Source organism: Oreochromis aureus, linkage group 6 (genome assembly GCF_013358895.1).
Source record: "Oreochromis aureus strain Israel breed Guangdong linkage group 6, ZZ_aureus, whole genome shotgun sequence".
NCBI classification, from domain to species: domain Eukaryota; kingdom Metazoa; phylum Chordata; class Actinopteri; order Cichliformes; family Cichlidae; genus Oreochromis; species Oreochromis aureus.
Window position 1 is genome coordinate 4,889,910 of NC_052947.1, and position 16,018 is coordinate 4,905,927.

A 16,018-nucleotide genomic window follows, 5' to 3' on the forward strand; every position below is an offset into this window, starting at 1 on the left:
TGTTAACACTGACCCCCTGGATTGAAACAGGGGTCAAGTGTTTCCTGGTCTGGTATATATTTATATATAAACGTATATAAATAAAACCACGTTGTTTTTTTTTGTTTTTTTTTTTCTACATTAGTAATTCCTTTTGTGCATAATTTTATATTGTTGTTAATAATAAATCAATTAAAGCAACAAAACAACCTGAAGAGCCGGTTGGGAGCCGAAAGAGCCGGCTCTTTTTAGTGAGCCGAGCCGAAAGAGCCGGTTCTCTAAAAAGAGCCGGAAATCCTATCACTAATGTTCTGGGTTTGTGGAGGGCTTTCTTATAGAGCAACAAACTATTTCTCCAGGCTAACTGATCATCTTCTAAATTTGTGACACGCCATTTCCTCTCCAGCTTACGAGTTATCTGCTTTAAGCTACGTGTTTGAGAATTATACCACGAAGTCAAGTACTTCTGATTTGAGGCCTTAGTTTTCACAGGAGCTACAGTATCCAGAGTCGTACGTAGTGAGGAGGTAAAATTATTAACAAGATAATCGACCTCAAGCTTACAGCACCTGGTATTCCCAGGCGGGCTCCCATCCAAGAAATAACCAAGCCCAACTTTGCTTAGCTTCCGAGATCAGACGAGATCGGCCATGCTCAGGGTGGTATGGCCGTAAGCCACACTGTTTCCATAAACTGGAATATTAACTCTAGGGATTGCGCTCAAAGAAAAAAATCGGGGGTCCTTCAGCATACCCACATCTGTGTGACAACCAGTCGAGATCAGTGTAGTATTTGTCATAATTGTGTAACACGCAGATTTAGATGATGATGATGATGTGTCCTCTTTGGCCTTTTGACATCAGAGCTGGGATTCTGAATAAAGGCTCAGCTTGTTAAGTGTTTTCTGTTCTTCTGTTTTTTTGTTTATTTCATAGTACAAAAGAACATAACATCAGTTCTGGTGTGTTTCTGAGTGAGTCAGCCTTCGCAGATAAAATGGACCCTGCATTACCCCAACAACATTCACTAGATTTGAATGGATACATTGTGTGCCACTGTTGCTCCCAGTACAAAGACACTGGGTGTATTGTAGCAATGAATAGGATTGTGTTGAAGCCTTTAGGCATTCGTATAAACACACACAAAGGTTTTTAAAGTGAATATTCAGTGATGGATGTTTTTCATTATTTTTCTTTAAAACCTCATGAAATGTCCAACAGAATCATGAAAACTTTTGATGATTTTATATGCAAGAATATAAACCTTGGTCTGATTGTGTCTGCAGGTGGTGGGCTGTGTGCCTCTTTCAGTGGAGAATCTCTGATGGTACTTAGCCTGCCTTCTTCAGAAACCTGCACAGATGTTTTCGCTGGGTCAGGAAAACATCTCCACCCACCCTATGTCCACCAAAGGACCTGTCAAATATGGGGAGCTCATCGTTCTGGGGTAAGAGGTTAATTACTGAGTTCACATACATTCATAAGTCATCAAAGCAGAACTTCTTCAGACCATTTTTTTTTCTTTAAAATCTTTTTTTAAACTGTTGAATGTATAGGAAATAAGCCGTTTTTGATCAATTCTTGTACCTTCCAGGAAGGGAAAAAAAATTACTATTATTTTACCCACAGGCACACATAAAACTTCCTTCAGGTAAGAAATCAATGATGGTGAAAACACAAAGTGTTCTTTGGCTTAACAAGAGGAAGCCCTTTCTTACATTTTTTTTTAACAGGGGGATTTAGTTGTAAGGAGGGATTGCATTTGAGTTCTGTTGTCTCATGCATAATAAATATGAATTTCTTCCGCCAGAGGTAAGATAAAGAACAACTGACACGGCAGGAATCAACATCCGCGTATTTGTTTTTTGTCAAAGGGAAAAGTGGTTAATGCAGACACTGTGTACGCACAGTCATTCTTAACCCACAGACAACAGAGGCAAACTCATTCTAAACCCACAGAGTAAAAGTCCTTCAGGTGGAAAGATGGGGTACTGTCATCACCCTGCCAGGCGGGTGGCGTGGGCACCTAAGTTTGTGAATGCGATAACTCGAGATCAAAGCAACGTAGGAGCTTCAAATTGATACCAGAGGCACATCTACAAAAAATCTGGGACAAGTTTGAATCTCAGTGACCTCAATCTCAAGGTCAGAGTAAGTTTTCTGAAAATCTTGTGAATATGATAACTTGAGAACAAGGCGACATAGGTTTTTGAAATTAATACTATAGGTGTGTCTACTAGAAAGCTGTTCTATACAGTGGATGTAGAAAAAGGAGTTGAAAATGCATAACTGATAGGGGACTTTTAATATGGACTAAAACTAAATGTTTTCAATAAATGTCACGCCCACTCATTTACATGTAAAAGACTCTGGCCTCCTCCCACAATCCAAAGACATCTAATGTTAGCTTAATGTTTTATTTTTAATTGGGTTTAGGCATGAATGTGTTTGTCATTAATGACAGTAAAATCTTGGAAAAGGAAGACGGGATACATCCTTAATTTTGTTTGCACTTATTAAAAAAAAGTTTAGTGCCTGCAAGCTGCAATCACTTATACAACTTTCTTCAATATTTTGTCTATATTTTTATAAATATCATAATCACAAACTTCCATGATATATCATGATAAACTTTTGAGGCCATCTCGACCATTTGTAGCTGTTCTGGTGTAACCCTTCGTTACACCAGTGGCTCATAGGTGATTATAAACTGTAGAGTACTGGTGTAACCACAGCCAAACAACTGCGAGCTGAAAATCCGTCAGTGGAAAAACATGGTAAAAGTCTCTTTAAAATCCCTTTTAATTTCTAAAATGTACGTTGTAATTCTAAATCAAATGGTAAAACAGCTGGATATTGCAGACATATTTTTGATGTCATCAAAACCATTTTTGAGTTTGATAACCGATCCTTAAATATGGTTGTAATATTCAACTTCTTTAGCTGTAGTATAAAGTGCACAATGTTTTGCCATTGTGCTGTTGTTGATCTAAAAGGGCCTTTAAGTTTATAAGCTTCACTGTTTTAGGTAAGAAGTTTACTAAACTTGGGTTGGTTAAAGCAAGTCTCTTTATTTTAACGTGCCTTGTAGTGTGAGAAATTCAGTTGGGTGCTGCATGACTAAAGCTTAAACCCAGTCCAGTGTGTTGGGAAACTCAACTGCAGCCATTAAATGCTGCCGACTTCCTGACTAAAGGCCATTCACTGTGCACACAAGAGTGAGCCTGCAGTTCAGGGAGGTCGGGTCAGGAACGTGGTGGCTGCTGTGGTTTTAGCCCTTTTGTTTGCTTTTGTATTATTGTGACCACACGTGGAATTAAACAGTCTGGATTGCCCTGCAACTGGCAATTACACTAGTCAAAAGATTTAATTAGAAAGATCCACATAGTTTGTGAAAACATACATTGTAGCGTGGTTCATAGAGTGGAGCCACAGCGGAACTGGGGTGGCTAGTGTTTGTCTAAGAAAAAGGTGGCTGGTACTTCATCTCAAACGCAGGAAGTTTGTATTATCCAGTGAAAGAATGGCTTGTCTCAACTGTTTACTTGACCTGCAGCTAGCAGCAGCCTGACTCTGAAGATAACTTCAGTTAAACTGACTCTTATTGGAGCCCCCATAACAATCAGGATTGTGTTTTCAAATGTTAAACAGATCAGGACGACAGCAGTGCTGTCATTGTTTTGTTTTTCTGTTTTTTGTTAATTTTCAAAACATGATAGTTTGCTTTTAAAAAACAAACACATTTAATGGCATCCTAATGGCTCAGTTGGATAACCTATAAATCTCTTAACCACAGCATCCTGCTTTTAATTCTGGACTGAAACCGTAGTTACTTTTTTGCTCCCTCCCTCAAAGCTTCCTGTCTGCAGTGAAAGCTGTGGAAGGAATGTTTGGGCAATATCTCTGTTTGTCTTTTTACCTACACTACAGAGAAACGGCCTCGGTGTGTTTAGCCAACACAAACTAGCAGAGAAAACTGAAAGTAAAGCTGCTAGGGTTGTCAGGCATAAATTTCTCTTAGGTGGTTCCTTGTTGTTGGTAAGGCTGCAACAGTTTGTCTGGGAAATTCAGAGAAGTTTTGTTTTATTTGTTTTTCTATTGCATGCAGACCTGGGATCTGCAGGTTTAGCTAACAACTCTGAGTTTGTTAACCATGAGTTGAGGGACGCTTTGGGTCTTCTTTTCCAAAAAGTGAGTTAACTTCAACTCCAACTCACTTACTGAGCACTTTCACACTCATCATAAATAAGGTGGAAACAGCAGTTTTGTTACAGATGTATATCAGCTCAGAATAAAAACTATAGTCTTCATCTTTCTAACTCTGTGACTCTGGCTGACCGTCTAAGAGCTGCATTTTTGTCCACAGTTTCTTCGTACTGCAAACATGACTGTGTGTCACTTTATCAAACACTGTTTAAATAAAGCTTTAGCCAAAGAACACATTGTTGTGTTGTAATCAGTCACACGGAAAGATGGCTGTCATCTTGGAGATGATGTGAAGAGTCTGAAATTTAAGACTTAAACTGTATTAAATGCATTTCAAAGAGAGCTTTAATTGCAGCTGCAGAGTCCGTCTTCTGAATATGTCATGTTAAAATTTGTTCATAGATTGAAATTTAGTCAAATTATGTCAAACAATATTTTGTGCGGTACAGTGTCGTGAGATTCAGAGTCTGAATTTCAATTTTTTCACTTAAAAGTGGGACATGGTGGGCCAATTCTGAACCTGATCCACCCGAGGGTCTCATAATGAAGAGAGTGGAGTCCACTTGCAAGGCAGGATGGATCCAAAACTGATCACTGATTTAGACCCAGTTCCAGGCAGGTTAAGATTGGATCAGATTAGACATGGTTACATTGGCGAACATTAAAGCAGAGATTTTAAGAAATTGGAGTAAATGTTCTTTTGGTTTACATTTTTACTGAATATGTCTGTGTACGTCTTCAGTCATCCAGGTCATGGTAGTCTAAGAAGCTTGGAAAGAAAGCGACTGGACTTCTTGAAGTTTCTTGAAAACGATTCACCTCTAATCTGAGAGGCTTCTTCAGTTGTAAAACCAAATAGTGGAGATTCCCAGGTATTTAAACCCTAGTGTTAGTTTTCCCTTAAGAGGGCACTATTGATCATGTGCTTCATCACATGAGCCAAGGTGTGAAAAAAGGTGTGAGTTAGGGCTGTGCGATATGACCAAAATCTCATATCCCGATATTAAGACATCTATCGTCCGATAACGATATAAATCACAAAAATGTAACACTTTCTGTAAATTCTGTGAATGTCGGGCAGCTCGACTTGCGTGAAGCGTTTCCAGCTGGGCGTCGCGTACCTGGAGTCGAGTGTTTTAACTGATGCATGAAACGATACATTTTTAGACATAGGTTGTAACGGCCGCCGTTTTCTTTGTGAGTATTTATTACACAGCGTGCTGCGGGGAAAAAAGCCTGTTCTAACGTTTGAGTCTAAGGTTTATTTTTAGCACCTGGCGGCTCTTTTTGCTTCTCATCCGTAAATACTCTGCATCTTTCACGTGATTCAGTTTATTTTGAAAAGTCTCAACAGGATCTTGAGCTTTATTGTGAAAGGTTTATGTGGAAAATAAACAAGCGGACACTAGGTGGTTTTACCCTCGTTGTTGCTAACGACAATGCTTAAAAACAAACGCTTGTCTGTTGGTAGTGTGGTTATATTAAATATAAGAGAAAGAGAGAACTTTAGGAAATTAATATAGCCACTACAGTGACCATCAAAATAATGAAAAAATATTGCCGTAAACAGTTTATTTTGCGACACCACGAAACAAACGATAGCGTAAAATGAAACGATAGACGTTTTTATATCGTCATCCGATATATATCGTTATATCGAACAGCCCTAGTGTGAGTCATTATCAGCAGAGGTTTCAAGTAAAACCATTCAAGTAAAACATGACAGTATGTCATGTGAAATCCACATGTTGTTCTGTGCGTTTATGGAGCAGCTGTTTGGTTTCTCCAGTGTAGAGGTCTGAGCACTCCTCACTGCACTACACAGCATACATTACATTGTTTAGTTTGTGTGTGGGAGTCTCGTCCTTGGAATGAACCAGTTTTTGTCTGAGGGTGTGGTGGGGTTTGAAGTCATGCTTGGAGAAAATTCTCTGATAAACCTGCTACATAAGGGATGGCAATGTTGTTCTGTTTGTCATTCGGTTTATCCCTAGTTGGTGTCTGACCTTCTTTCCTGTGTATCTTTGGTTGATTTAATGAAGGCTCAGTTGGGATAACCACGTTTAAATCTTTAAAGCTTTCTTTAAATCTGTGTTTTCCTAAAATAAATAAATAAATAAATTAGATGGAAACTTTTATTCAGACAGTGGCCTAAGTTAATTACAACTACTCCTTTCTCCTTCCTGTTGTATAAGTTAAATATCATGATTAGCAGTGACACATTACTGTAGCTCAGCAGGTAGAGCAGGTCCTCTACTAGTCTGGAGGTGTGCGGTTTGATCCCTGGTTGCGCCAGTCTGCATACCAGATATCCTTACTAACCCCAAGCTGCTCTTCGATACATCCATCAGTGTGTGAATGTTAGAAAGCAATGAAGCATACAAAAAAGTGCTTGTGCAAATGAGTGAACAAGGCATGTTGAATAATGCACTTTGAGTGCTCAGGTAGAGTAGAAATTTCCTCAGTCTAGTGGATTAAAATGGAGGCACTGCTCTCTCCATTCCCAGGTTGATTCCTAGTATTTGGAGCACCACTGACACTTTCTTTCCTTACTCACTGCTTAACTCTAGATGAACATACTCTGAGTTGATTTAAATGCTGAGCTCCCAGGAGATGATTTTCTGATTTGCTGTTGTCTTTGTTTCATTCATTCATAGTAATTTATTATTCAAATTAAAATGCCTTTTGAAATGCAGCTGACCATAAGGCAGTTTTGCTCATCGTTATCCTCTGTGTTCAGGTGTAATGGGTCTCTACCCTGTGGAGACAAGGGGAGGCGGAAAAGCCGCTTCGCTTTGTGTCGCAGAAACAAGGCCAACGGTGTGAAACCGAGCACTGTCCACATGTCATGCACACCTCAAGCTGCCAAGGTGAGAGCTCAACACAAATTAAAGTGGCACATTTCTGGTGTATTCTAATCTAAATATGACAGAGTGTGAGGAAACTACAATGAATATGGAACGCATATTTAGCTCTTTTAATCAGTTCTATCTTAAAGGTCTGCAGGTTAAATATGATGCTCTAAATCAGGGGTCCCCAATCTCAGTCCACGAGGGCCGGTGTCCCTGCAGGTTTTAGATGTGTCCTTTATCCACCACAGCTGATTTAAATGGATAAATTACCTTCTCAACATGTCTTGAAGTTCTCCAGAGGCCTGGTAATGAGCTAATCATGTGATTCAGGTGTGTTGACCCAGGGTGAGATCTAAAACCTGCAGGGACACCGGCCCTCGTGGACTGAGATTGGGGACCCCTGCTCTAAATGGAACATACCCTTAATAGGATTTAACTAAAACATCTTGAATTTGTTACCAGTTTCAAAATACTCTTCCTGACATACTTCCTCCATCAGTATTAACATCCCCGCGATTGCTGTAGAAGAAATTCTTTCATGTCTTAAACACACTAACAGAGCTTCTTCTTTCCTGTTTGTTTTGTTAAGGCCGTCAGCAACAAGGAGCAACACAGTATTTCATACACACTGTCTCGCGCACAGACAGTGGTGGTGGAGTACACTCATGACAGCAACACAGACATGTTCCAGGTGTGTAGTTTGAAAAGCACTTTACTCTTCAGACTTAAAAAAAGATCCAGACATAATTGAAAGTTTTTTCGATTCTATTCAAGTTCCATCTATCAATATAGAACACAAAGTATTGTTAGAACAACCAATACCATTAAGGGAGATAAATCGGGCTATTCAAAGTATGCAGTGCTCAAAAAGCCCCGGTCCAGATGGGTATAGTGCTGAATTTTACAAGACCTTTAGCGAACAGATTTCACCCGTGCTTTTGGAGGTATATAACGAAGCTTTAACTAAAGGATGCTTACCTTCAACCATGTGTGATACCACTATCTCTTTAATCCACAAGCCTGGTAAGGATCCTTTGGAACCTGGTTCGTACAGACCAATAAGTCTATTGAACGTAGATAATAAAATAATGGCAAAAATTCTGGCTATGCGATTAGAGATAGTTCTCCCAACAGTTGTGTCAGAGGACCAAACAGGATTTGTAAAAAAAATAGTTATTTTTTAATATTAGAAGGGTATTCAATGTTATATATACACATAATACTTACGATCAATCTGAAATACTACTCTCACTAGATGCGGAGAAGGCCTTTGACAGGGTCGAGTGGGATTTCCTCTTCTCGACCCTGTCAAAGTTTGGCATAGGCCCTAATTATATTTCCCTTGTTAAGCTGCTTTACACAAAACCTCAGACCTTTGTTAACACAAATAATATAACTTCTAGTCCTTTCTTCCTCCACCGCTCTACAAGACAAGGGTGCCCTCTGTCCCCATTGCTATTTGCACTTGTCATAGAACCTCTCCCAATTCAATTACGCTCTGCAAAGGATTATAAAGGAATAAGGAGATTTGGTGTAGAACATAAGGTGTCTCTCTTTGCAGACGATTTGTTGCTATATATCACTGACCCTACTAAATCATTGCCAAAAATTATGACAATTTTAACTGAATTTGGGAAAATTTCTGGATACAAAATCAACCTAACAAAAAGCATATTGTTTCCTATTAGTTCTTCAGAAAAGTTAGATAGCGCTACATTGACTTCGTTTCCTTTTACCATCTCAAATACTTTCAAATATCTTGGAATAAATGTAACCCGTGAATTCTCTGGCCTTTTCAAACATAATTTTATTAATTTATACTATCAAACTGAACAGAACTTGGAAAGACTGTTTAAACTGCCCATCTCGCTTGCTGGCCGAATAAATATCATTAGGATGAGCACATTACCCAGATTTTTATTTTTGTACAATGTATCCCAATATTGATTACAAAAACTTTTTTCAAGAAAATAGACCAGTTAATTTCTCAGTTTATCTGGAATAAGAAGACACCCAGAATAAAAAAATAAATAAAAAAAGACATTTCTCCAAAGACCCAAGATTACAGGAGGAATGGGGGAGCTATTTCCAGGATCTACAACTAACTTTCGCAAATAGACAGTACAACTATATTAGACCACTTGAGAAACGCTTGGAGTGAGGAACTGGGTACTAACATCACTGAAGATCAATGGACTAAAGCACAAGAACTGGTTCACTCCACTTCTGTCTGCTGCAGGCACAGACTACTACAATTTAAGGTCCTGCATAGGCTCCATTTGTCTAAACTGAAGGTTTCAAGGATGTTTCCAGGGGCGGATTCAAGATGTGATCATGTGGCCAGAATTCTGCCTCATTGTCACATATGTTTTGGACATGTCCCAACATCGCCACCTACTGGTCGAAAATATTTAAAACATTGTCTGACATTTTTTTAAAAACAGCTCCCCCCAGACCCAGTAATGGCACGTTTTGGTGTAGCTACAGTTAAAGACTTAAATAACAAACAAATTAATGTTTTGAGTTTTATAACATTGCTTGCAAGACGCCTTATACTTCTAAACTGGAAAAATAAAGCCCCCCCAACTCACTCTGCTTTGTTAAGAGACACAATGTATCATTTACAGTTGGAGAAAATTAAGTTTTCATTGAGAGATAATGTTAAATGGTTTTACCTAATTTGGCAACCCTTTATAGATTACTTTAATAAGTAAACTGGGAGGGATGGCCTCCTCCCATATCTGTTCCAAGTTTATATATATTGGTCTGGGCAGGTATATTGTTCTTTTTCTTTTTTTTCTCTCTCTCTCTCTCTCTTGCTCCTTTTTCTTTCCCCTCCTTTGTATATACTCATTTAGGTATATAATATGTATGTATAGACATAGATATGTGATTGTTTATATAATGGTAATTATATTTTATGTATGTTTCATGTTAATAAGAAAACTAATAAAAAGATTTTAAAAAAGAAAAAAAAAGAAAAGCATACACCCTACATGGATGTGAAACCTTTTGATTTTCAGTATTATCTTTTTAGGTCAAAGTGAACTTGTCCTGGATGAGTGACATTGTTACATGTCAGTTTTCTTTATTAAAGTGGTGTCTACCACAAAATATGTTCTGTAGGTTCTGTAGGTAGCATAATGAACACCACTGAAAACAATCAAGATATGAGCACTTGTTTCTGTGTAATTACAGATTGGCCGTTCTACAGAGAGTCCCATTGACTTTGTGGTTACGGATACTGTGCCTGGAGGTCAGAACCAAGTTGACAGTCAGACACTTCAGAGCACCATCTCCCGCTTTGCCTGCCGCATCATCTGCCAAAGAAACCCACCTTACTCTGCACGGATTTATGCCGCAGGCTTTGACACGTCGAAAAACATCTTCCTTGGGGTAGAATGCACAAACTGCTCATTACCTGTGATAACATTTCTTCAGTTTGAATGTGCTAAAAATACATTTGACCTCTTCATAGGAGAAGGCAGCCAAGTGGAGAATGCAGGATGGGCAGATGGATGCACTGACGACAAATGGAGTTCTCGTGATGCATCCTCGCCACGGCTTCTGCCAGGACTCCAAACCTGGTCAGTGGAGGGAAATCTCAGTTTGTGGGAATGTTTTTACACTGCGGGAGACCAGATCAGCTCAGCAGAGGGGGAATATGGTGAGCGACTCCTGTTTTCTCTCACACACCACACAAACACACACAGTTGTGTTTTCATATCCTCGTGGGGACATCTAATTGATGTGGTTTCCCTAGCTGCTTACCCTAATCCTAACCTAATTGTAACCCTGACACTAAAACCACATTTTGAGACTCAAAAATGTCTTCAAACATGTGGGGAAGGGGAATTTGTCCCCATAAGGGCTGTTGGTCCCCACAAGTATAGTAAACTTACAATTTTTGGTCCCCGCAAAGATATGTAAACCTGTTACACACAGACATGCGCAAGGCTCAGGTCATTAATCCCAGGTGTATGTCCATATTTTCCTTATTTTTTTATTTGTCCCCCCCAAGGTGGAATCTGAGTCCAACGAGCTGGTGGATGGGTCTCTTATCGACCTGTGTGGTGCCACCCTGCTGTGGCGCACAGCCGAAGGACTGTCCCTCACTCCCACAGTCAAACACCTGGAGGCCCTGCGGCAGGAGCTGAATGCCGGGCGGCCACAGTGTCCCGTGGGCTTCAACACACTGGCCTTCCCCAGCCTGCGTCGCAAGGACGTCCTGGATGAGAAGCAGCCATGGGCATATCTGCGCTGCGGCCATGTGCATGGCTACCATGGCTGGGGAGGGCGCCGTGATCCTGAGGTCGAAGCAGAGTGTCAGGAGCGAGAGTGCCCTATGTGCCGTGCGAGGGGCCCTTATGTGCCACTGTGGCTTGGCTGCGAGCCGGGCTTCTACGTAGATGCGGAGTCCCCTACCCACGCCTTTGTCCCCTGTGGCCATGTTTGTTCAGAAAAAACAACTGTGTACTGGAGTCAGATCCCGCTGCCACATGGCACACATGCCTTCCATGCCGCCTGCCCATTCTGCATCCAGCCGCTGAGTGGGGAGACCGGCTGTGTCAAACTGATCTTCCAAAGCCCGCTGGATTAGGAACGACTCTTGACTCTTTATTTGAAGCCTTAATCAACAAAAGAGGGATGCAACTATTTACAGTTTGGAAATTTTCATAACTTAATTTAACTTAATTTAGTGTGATTTTTAAAAGTGCATTTATTGGGTTGATTCTTACCTTTTATACAGGTATATGGTTCAGGCACCAAAAAGGTGAAGGTTCTTCCCCAGATACAGCTGTCTGGAAAAGCTGTGATGATCTTTAACTTACTTACACTTAATTTATTCTTTTACCTTTTTTATGTAATGTTGTCCTATGAGTCAGTGCAACATTTCCCTGCATCTCTCTATAGCTGATTACTATCTCGTGCTGCCTTAAGGAGCTGATAACAAGATCCAGTTAAGAGGTGTGTGCAGATGTTGGTCTGGAAGCTTTTTCAGGGGAAACACTGGATTTTAGATTTTTTTTTTTTTTTTTTTTTTTTCTTGGAGTGTAAGAATAATTTTTTGATTGTTTTTTTTTTTTTTTTAAACTCCAAAATCAAGTGACCTCTATTTTTTTTTTTTTTTTTGTTTGAATGCAAACTCTGAACCCAAGCTACCAAAACTGTATCTGGGAAACTTTTTAAGCTGCTCTCCTGTGACTTGAAACATCTATAAGTTTATACATTTTTCAACTAAAGAGATGAATGACTTCAAATCAGCGATCATTGTTTTAACACATTTTTTTACAAGCAATAAGCGGGTAATGTAACTATTTCTTTACAGACCCAGGTAGCTCAGCAGTTCTGTATTCAGCATTTGTCCAATATCTTGAGGCCAAACCTGTCACTTTAAATTCATCATGTACTTCATATTTTCTTAATTATGTTTTATTCTGATTGTAAAGACTCTTGGACCTCTTTCTTGTACCCTTCTCTAAACTTTAGCTTTGTCCCTGATGAGTTTTAAGAAATACTATCCAAGTATTTTTATTGTTATTTTTTGTTTTGACTCATCGTGCAAGCCTTTAACAGCATCATCAACCAAGAACCTGATGTGAAAGCATCAAAGCTGATGCTGATAAGTTCAGTCTGACTCATTTCCTGTGAACCAGGTGTTCATTATATTTTGTCACTAGCCTGTTTTTTAAAGTGTGTCACCTTCTTGGTTATGCAGTCATGCTGTACACTTTTCTTTTCTTTTCTTTTCTTTTCTTTTTTTTTTTTTTTTTTATACCGATAGCAAACAATAAAAACAAGGCTGAAATTTATGTGACTGTTTGTTTACACTGTACATATACAACCAGAGTATTCATATAAGAGTAGTGGAAGTTAGACTCATTTAAAATCTATCTATATATCAAGATATAGAAATATATATACACACTGCTCAAAAAAAAATTGAGAACGTTGAAAATGAATCATGCTGAGTGCTGTACTGATATGGACTGGACAATGTGTTTGGAGCCAAAGGGATGTCATTTAGCCCAAACTGGAAAAGTACAGGGAGTGCAGAATTATTAGGCAAATGAGTATTTTGTCCACATCATCCTCTTCATGCATGTTGTCTTACTCCAAGCTGTATAGGCTCGAAAGCCTACTACCAATTAAGCATATTAGGTGATGTGCATCTCTGTAATGAGAAGGGGTGTGGTCTAATGACATCAACACCCTATATCAGGTGTGCAGAATTATTAGGCAACTTCCTTTCCTTTGGCAAAATGGGTCAAAAGAAGGACTTGACAGGCTCAGAAAAGTCAAAAATAGTGAGATATCTTGCAGAGGGATGCAGCAGTCTTAAAATTGCAAAGCTTCTGAAGCGTGATCATCAAACAATCAAGCGTTTCATTCAAAATAGTCAACAGGGTCGCAAAGAAGCGTGTGGAAAACCAAGGCGCAAAATAACTGCCCATGAACTGAGAAAAGTCAAGCGTGCAGCTGCCAAGATGCGACTTGCCACCAGTTTGGCCATATTTCAGAGCTGCAACATCACTGGAGTGCCCAAAAGCACAAGGTGTGCAATACTCAGAGACATGGCCAAGGTAAGAAAGGCTGAAAGACGACCACCACTGAACAAGACACACAAGCTGAAACGTCAAGACTGGGCCAAGAAATATCTCAAGACTGATTTTTCTAAGGTTTTATGGACTGATGAAATGAGAGTGAGTCTTGATGGGCCAGATGGATGGGCCCGTGGCTGGATTGGTAAGGGCAGAGAGCTCCAGTCCGACTCAGACGCCAGCAAGGTGGAGGTGGAGTACTGGTTTGGGCTGGTATCATCAAAGATGAGCTTGTGGGCCTTTTCGGGTTGAGGATGGAGTCAAGCTCAACTCCCAGTCCTACTGCCAGTTTCTGGAAGACACCTTCTTCAAGCAGTGGTACAGGAAGAAGTCTGCATCCTTCAAGAAAAACATGATTTTCATGCAGGACAATGCTCATCACACGCGTCCAAGTACTCCACAGCGTGGCTGGCAAGAAAGGGTATAAAGAAGAAAAACTAATGACATGGCCTCCTTGTTCACCTGATCTGAACCCCATTGAGAACCTGTGGTCCATCATCAAATGTGAGATTTACAAGGAGGGGAAACAGTACACCTCTCTGAACAGTGTCTGGGAGGCTGTGGTTGCTGCTGCACGCAATGTTGATGGTGAACAGATCAAAACACTGACAGAATCCATGGATGGCAGGCTTTTGAGTGTCCTTGCAAAAAAGGTGGCTATATTGGTCGCTGATTTGTTTTTGTTTTGTTTTTGAATGTCAGAAATGTATATTTGTGAATGTGGAGATGTTATATTGGTTTCACTGGTAAAATAAATAATTGAAATGGGTATATATTTGTTTTTGTTAAGTTGCCTAATAATTATGCACAGTAATAGTCACCTGCACACACAGATATCCCCTAAAATAGCTAAAACTGAAAACAAACTAAAACTACTTCCAAAAACATTCAGCTTTGATATTGATGAGTTTTTTGGGTTCATTGAGAACATGGTTGTTGTTCAATAATAAAATTATTCCTCAAAAATACAACTTGCCTAATAATTCTGCACTCCCTGTACAGCTGATGGAAGGCAGCTGGATCAAGATTGGTAAACGTGCATAAACTCATTTTCAAGTACAAGTCACATCTTTGGATTCATACTGAACATTTACACTTTGTATTTTGAATATGATCCGACTCCAGTTCACTGGTCTTTACTGATTTAGTCAAGTGAATTCAAGAAGATATAACCAGTTGTTCGGTAAGCTATATGGGTCATGGGTAAAATTCATTGACTATATCTAATCAACATCACTACCTTGAATTAATGTCCGCTACCCTTGTAACCCATTAATAATGAATATCACACCTTGTCTTGCACCAGTCCAGTGCATTACTGTAAACTTTACCACAGTTTAGCCTGCACTAAGGTGTACTGAAGCGTCTAGTATTTTCATTCAACCTCTGAATAACATAAAATTATTATAATTACATTTTTTTCTAAAACATTTCACAATATGAAAATATAAATTTAGCAACATATCTGGTCCTATTTTCCTCCTCTCACCCAACCGGTCACGGCAGATGACTGCCCCTCCCTGAGCCTAGTTCTGCTGGAGGTTTTTTCTTGTTAAAAGGGAGTTTTTTCCTCCCCACTGTTGCCAAAGCTTTGTCCATATGGGGTCACATGATTGTGGGGTTTTCTCTGTTGTATTATTGTAAAGTCTACCTTACAATATAAAGCGCCTTGAGGCGACTGCTGCTGTGATTGGCGCTGTATAAATAAAATTGAATTGAATCTTGGGTAGATCCAACATCCTAAAATGAATAAGGGCATTACCAGCGAGAAATAAATTAGTTAGCATTGTTGTATCACAGCAGGAAGGTTCTGAGTTCAGTTCCACCATCATGCTATGCATGTTCTCCCCGTGTTTGCGTGGGTTCTATCCGCGTACTCCGGCTTCCTCCCACAGTCCAAAGACATGCAGTTAGTGGGGTTAGGTTAAATTGCCCATAGGTGACATTGTGAGGTTGTCTATCTCTCTTCGTTAACCCTGTTAGACTGGTGACCTGTCCAGGCTGTAAGCTGGCTCTCGACAGCTGGGATAGGCTCTACCGTGACACCGTTTAAATATATCGTTTTCAGTAAACCACTTTGAAATTATTTTAGCTTTGCGGCATGGCGAGATCCTGCTGAAAGTAGCCATCAAAAGATGGGGACACTGTGGTCATAAGAAGACGGAAAGTTCAATAACAGTACTCTTGTAGGTTATTTCATTGAAATGATGCAGTTGCATAGGGTTGCCAACTCCCTGAAAAATAAATAAGGGACACCTCGTGGCCAGGGCCAGTGTTCCAGATCAACTGGCGTTTAGATCAACTGGCGTTGGTCGAACAGATGTGTGGCAGTCTTGCGTTTCAGGAACTGCTACCGACAAACCAGCAAAAAAACCCGCCA

At 39.8% G+C, this 16,018-nt stretch overlaps 1 protein-coding gene and 1 pseudogene across 2 annotated transcripts in view; one reads left to right on the plus strand and one right to left on the minus strand.

Annotated features, from left to right (window-relative positions):
- LOC116324284 (E3 ubiquitin-protein ligase pellino homolog 1-like) overlaps nt 1-12,127 on the plus strand; it is a 37,486-nt gene extending 25,359 nt beyond the window's left edge. For both annotated transcript variants that reach the window (XM_031745230.2, XM_039613859.1), the window contains exons 2-7: nt 1,265-1,425; nt 6,925-7,054; nt 7,626-7,727; nt 10,235-10,432; nt 10,515-10,703; nt 11,058-12,127. In XM_031745230.2, the coding sequence (XP_031601090.1) occupies nt 1,340-1,425; nt 6,925-7,054; nt 7,626-7,727; nt 10,235-10,432; nt 10,515-10,703; nt 11,058-11,636 (1,284 nt within the window). In that variant the 5' untranslated portion in view covers nt 1,265-1,339 and the 3' untranslated portion in view covers nt 11,637-12,127. The remainder of the gene's footprint in view (nt 1-1,264; nt 1,426-6,924; nt 7,055-7,625; nt 7,728-10,234; nt 10,433-10,514; nt 10,704-11,057) is intronic.
- On the minus strand, nt 537-655 carry LOC116330659 (annotated as a pseudogene).
- Nucleotides 12,128-16,018: the final 3,891 nt, after the last annotated feature.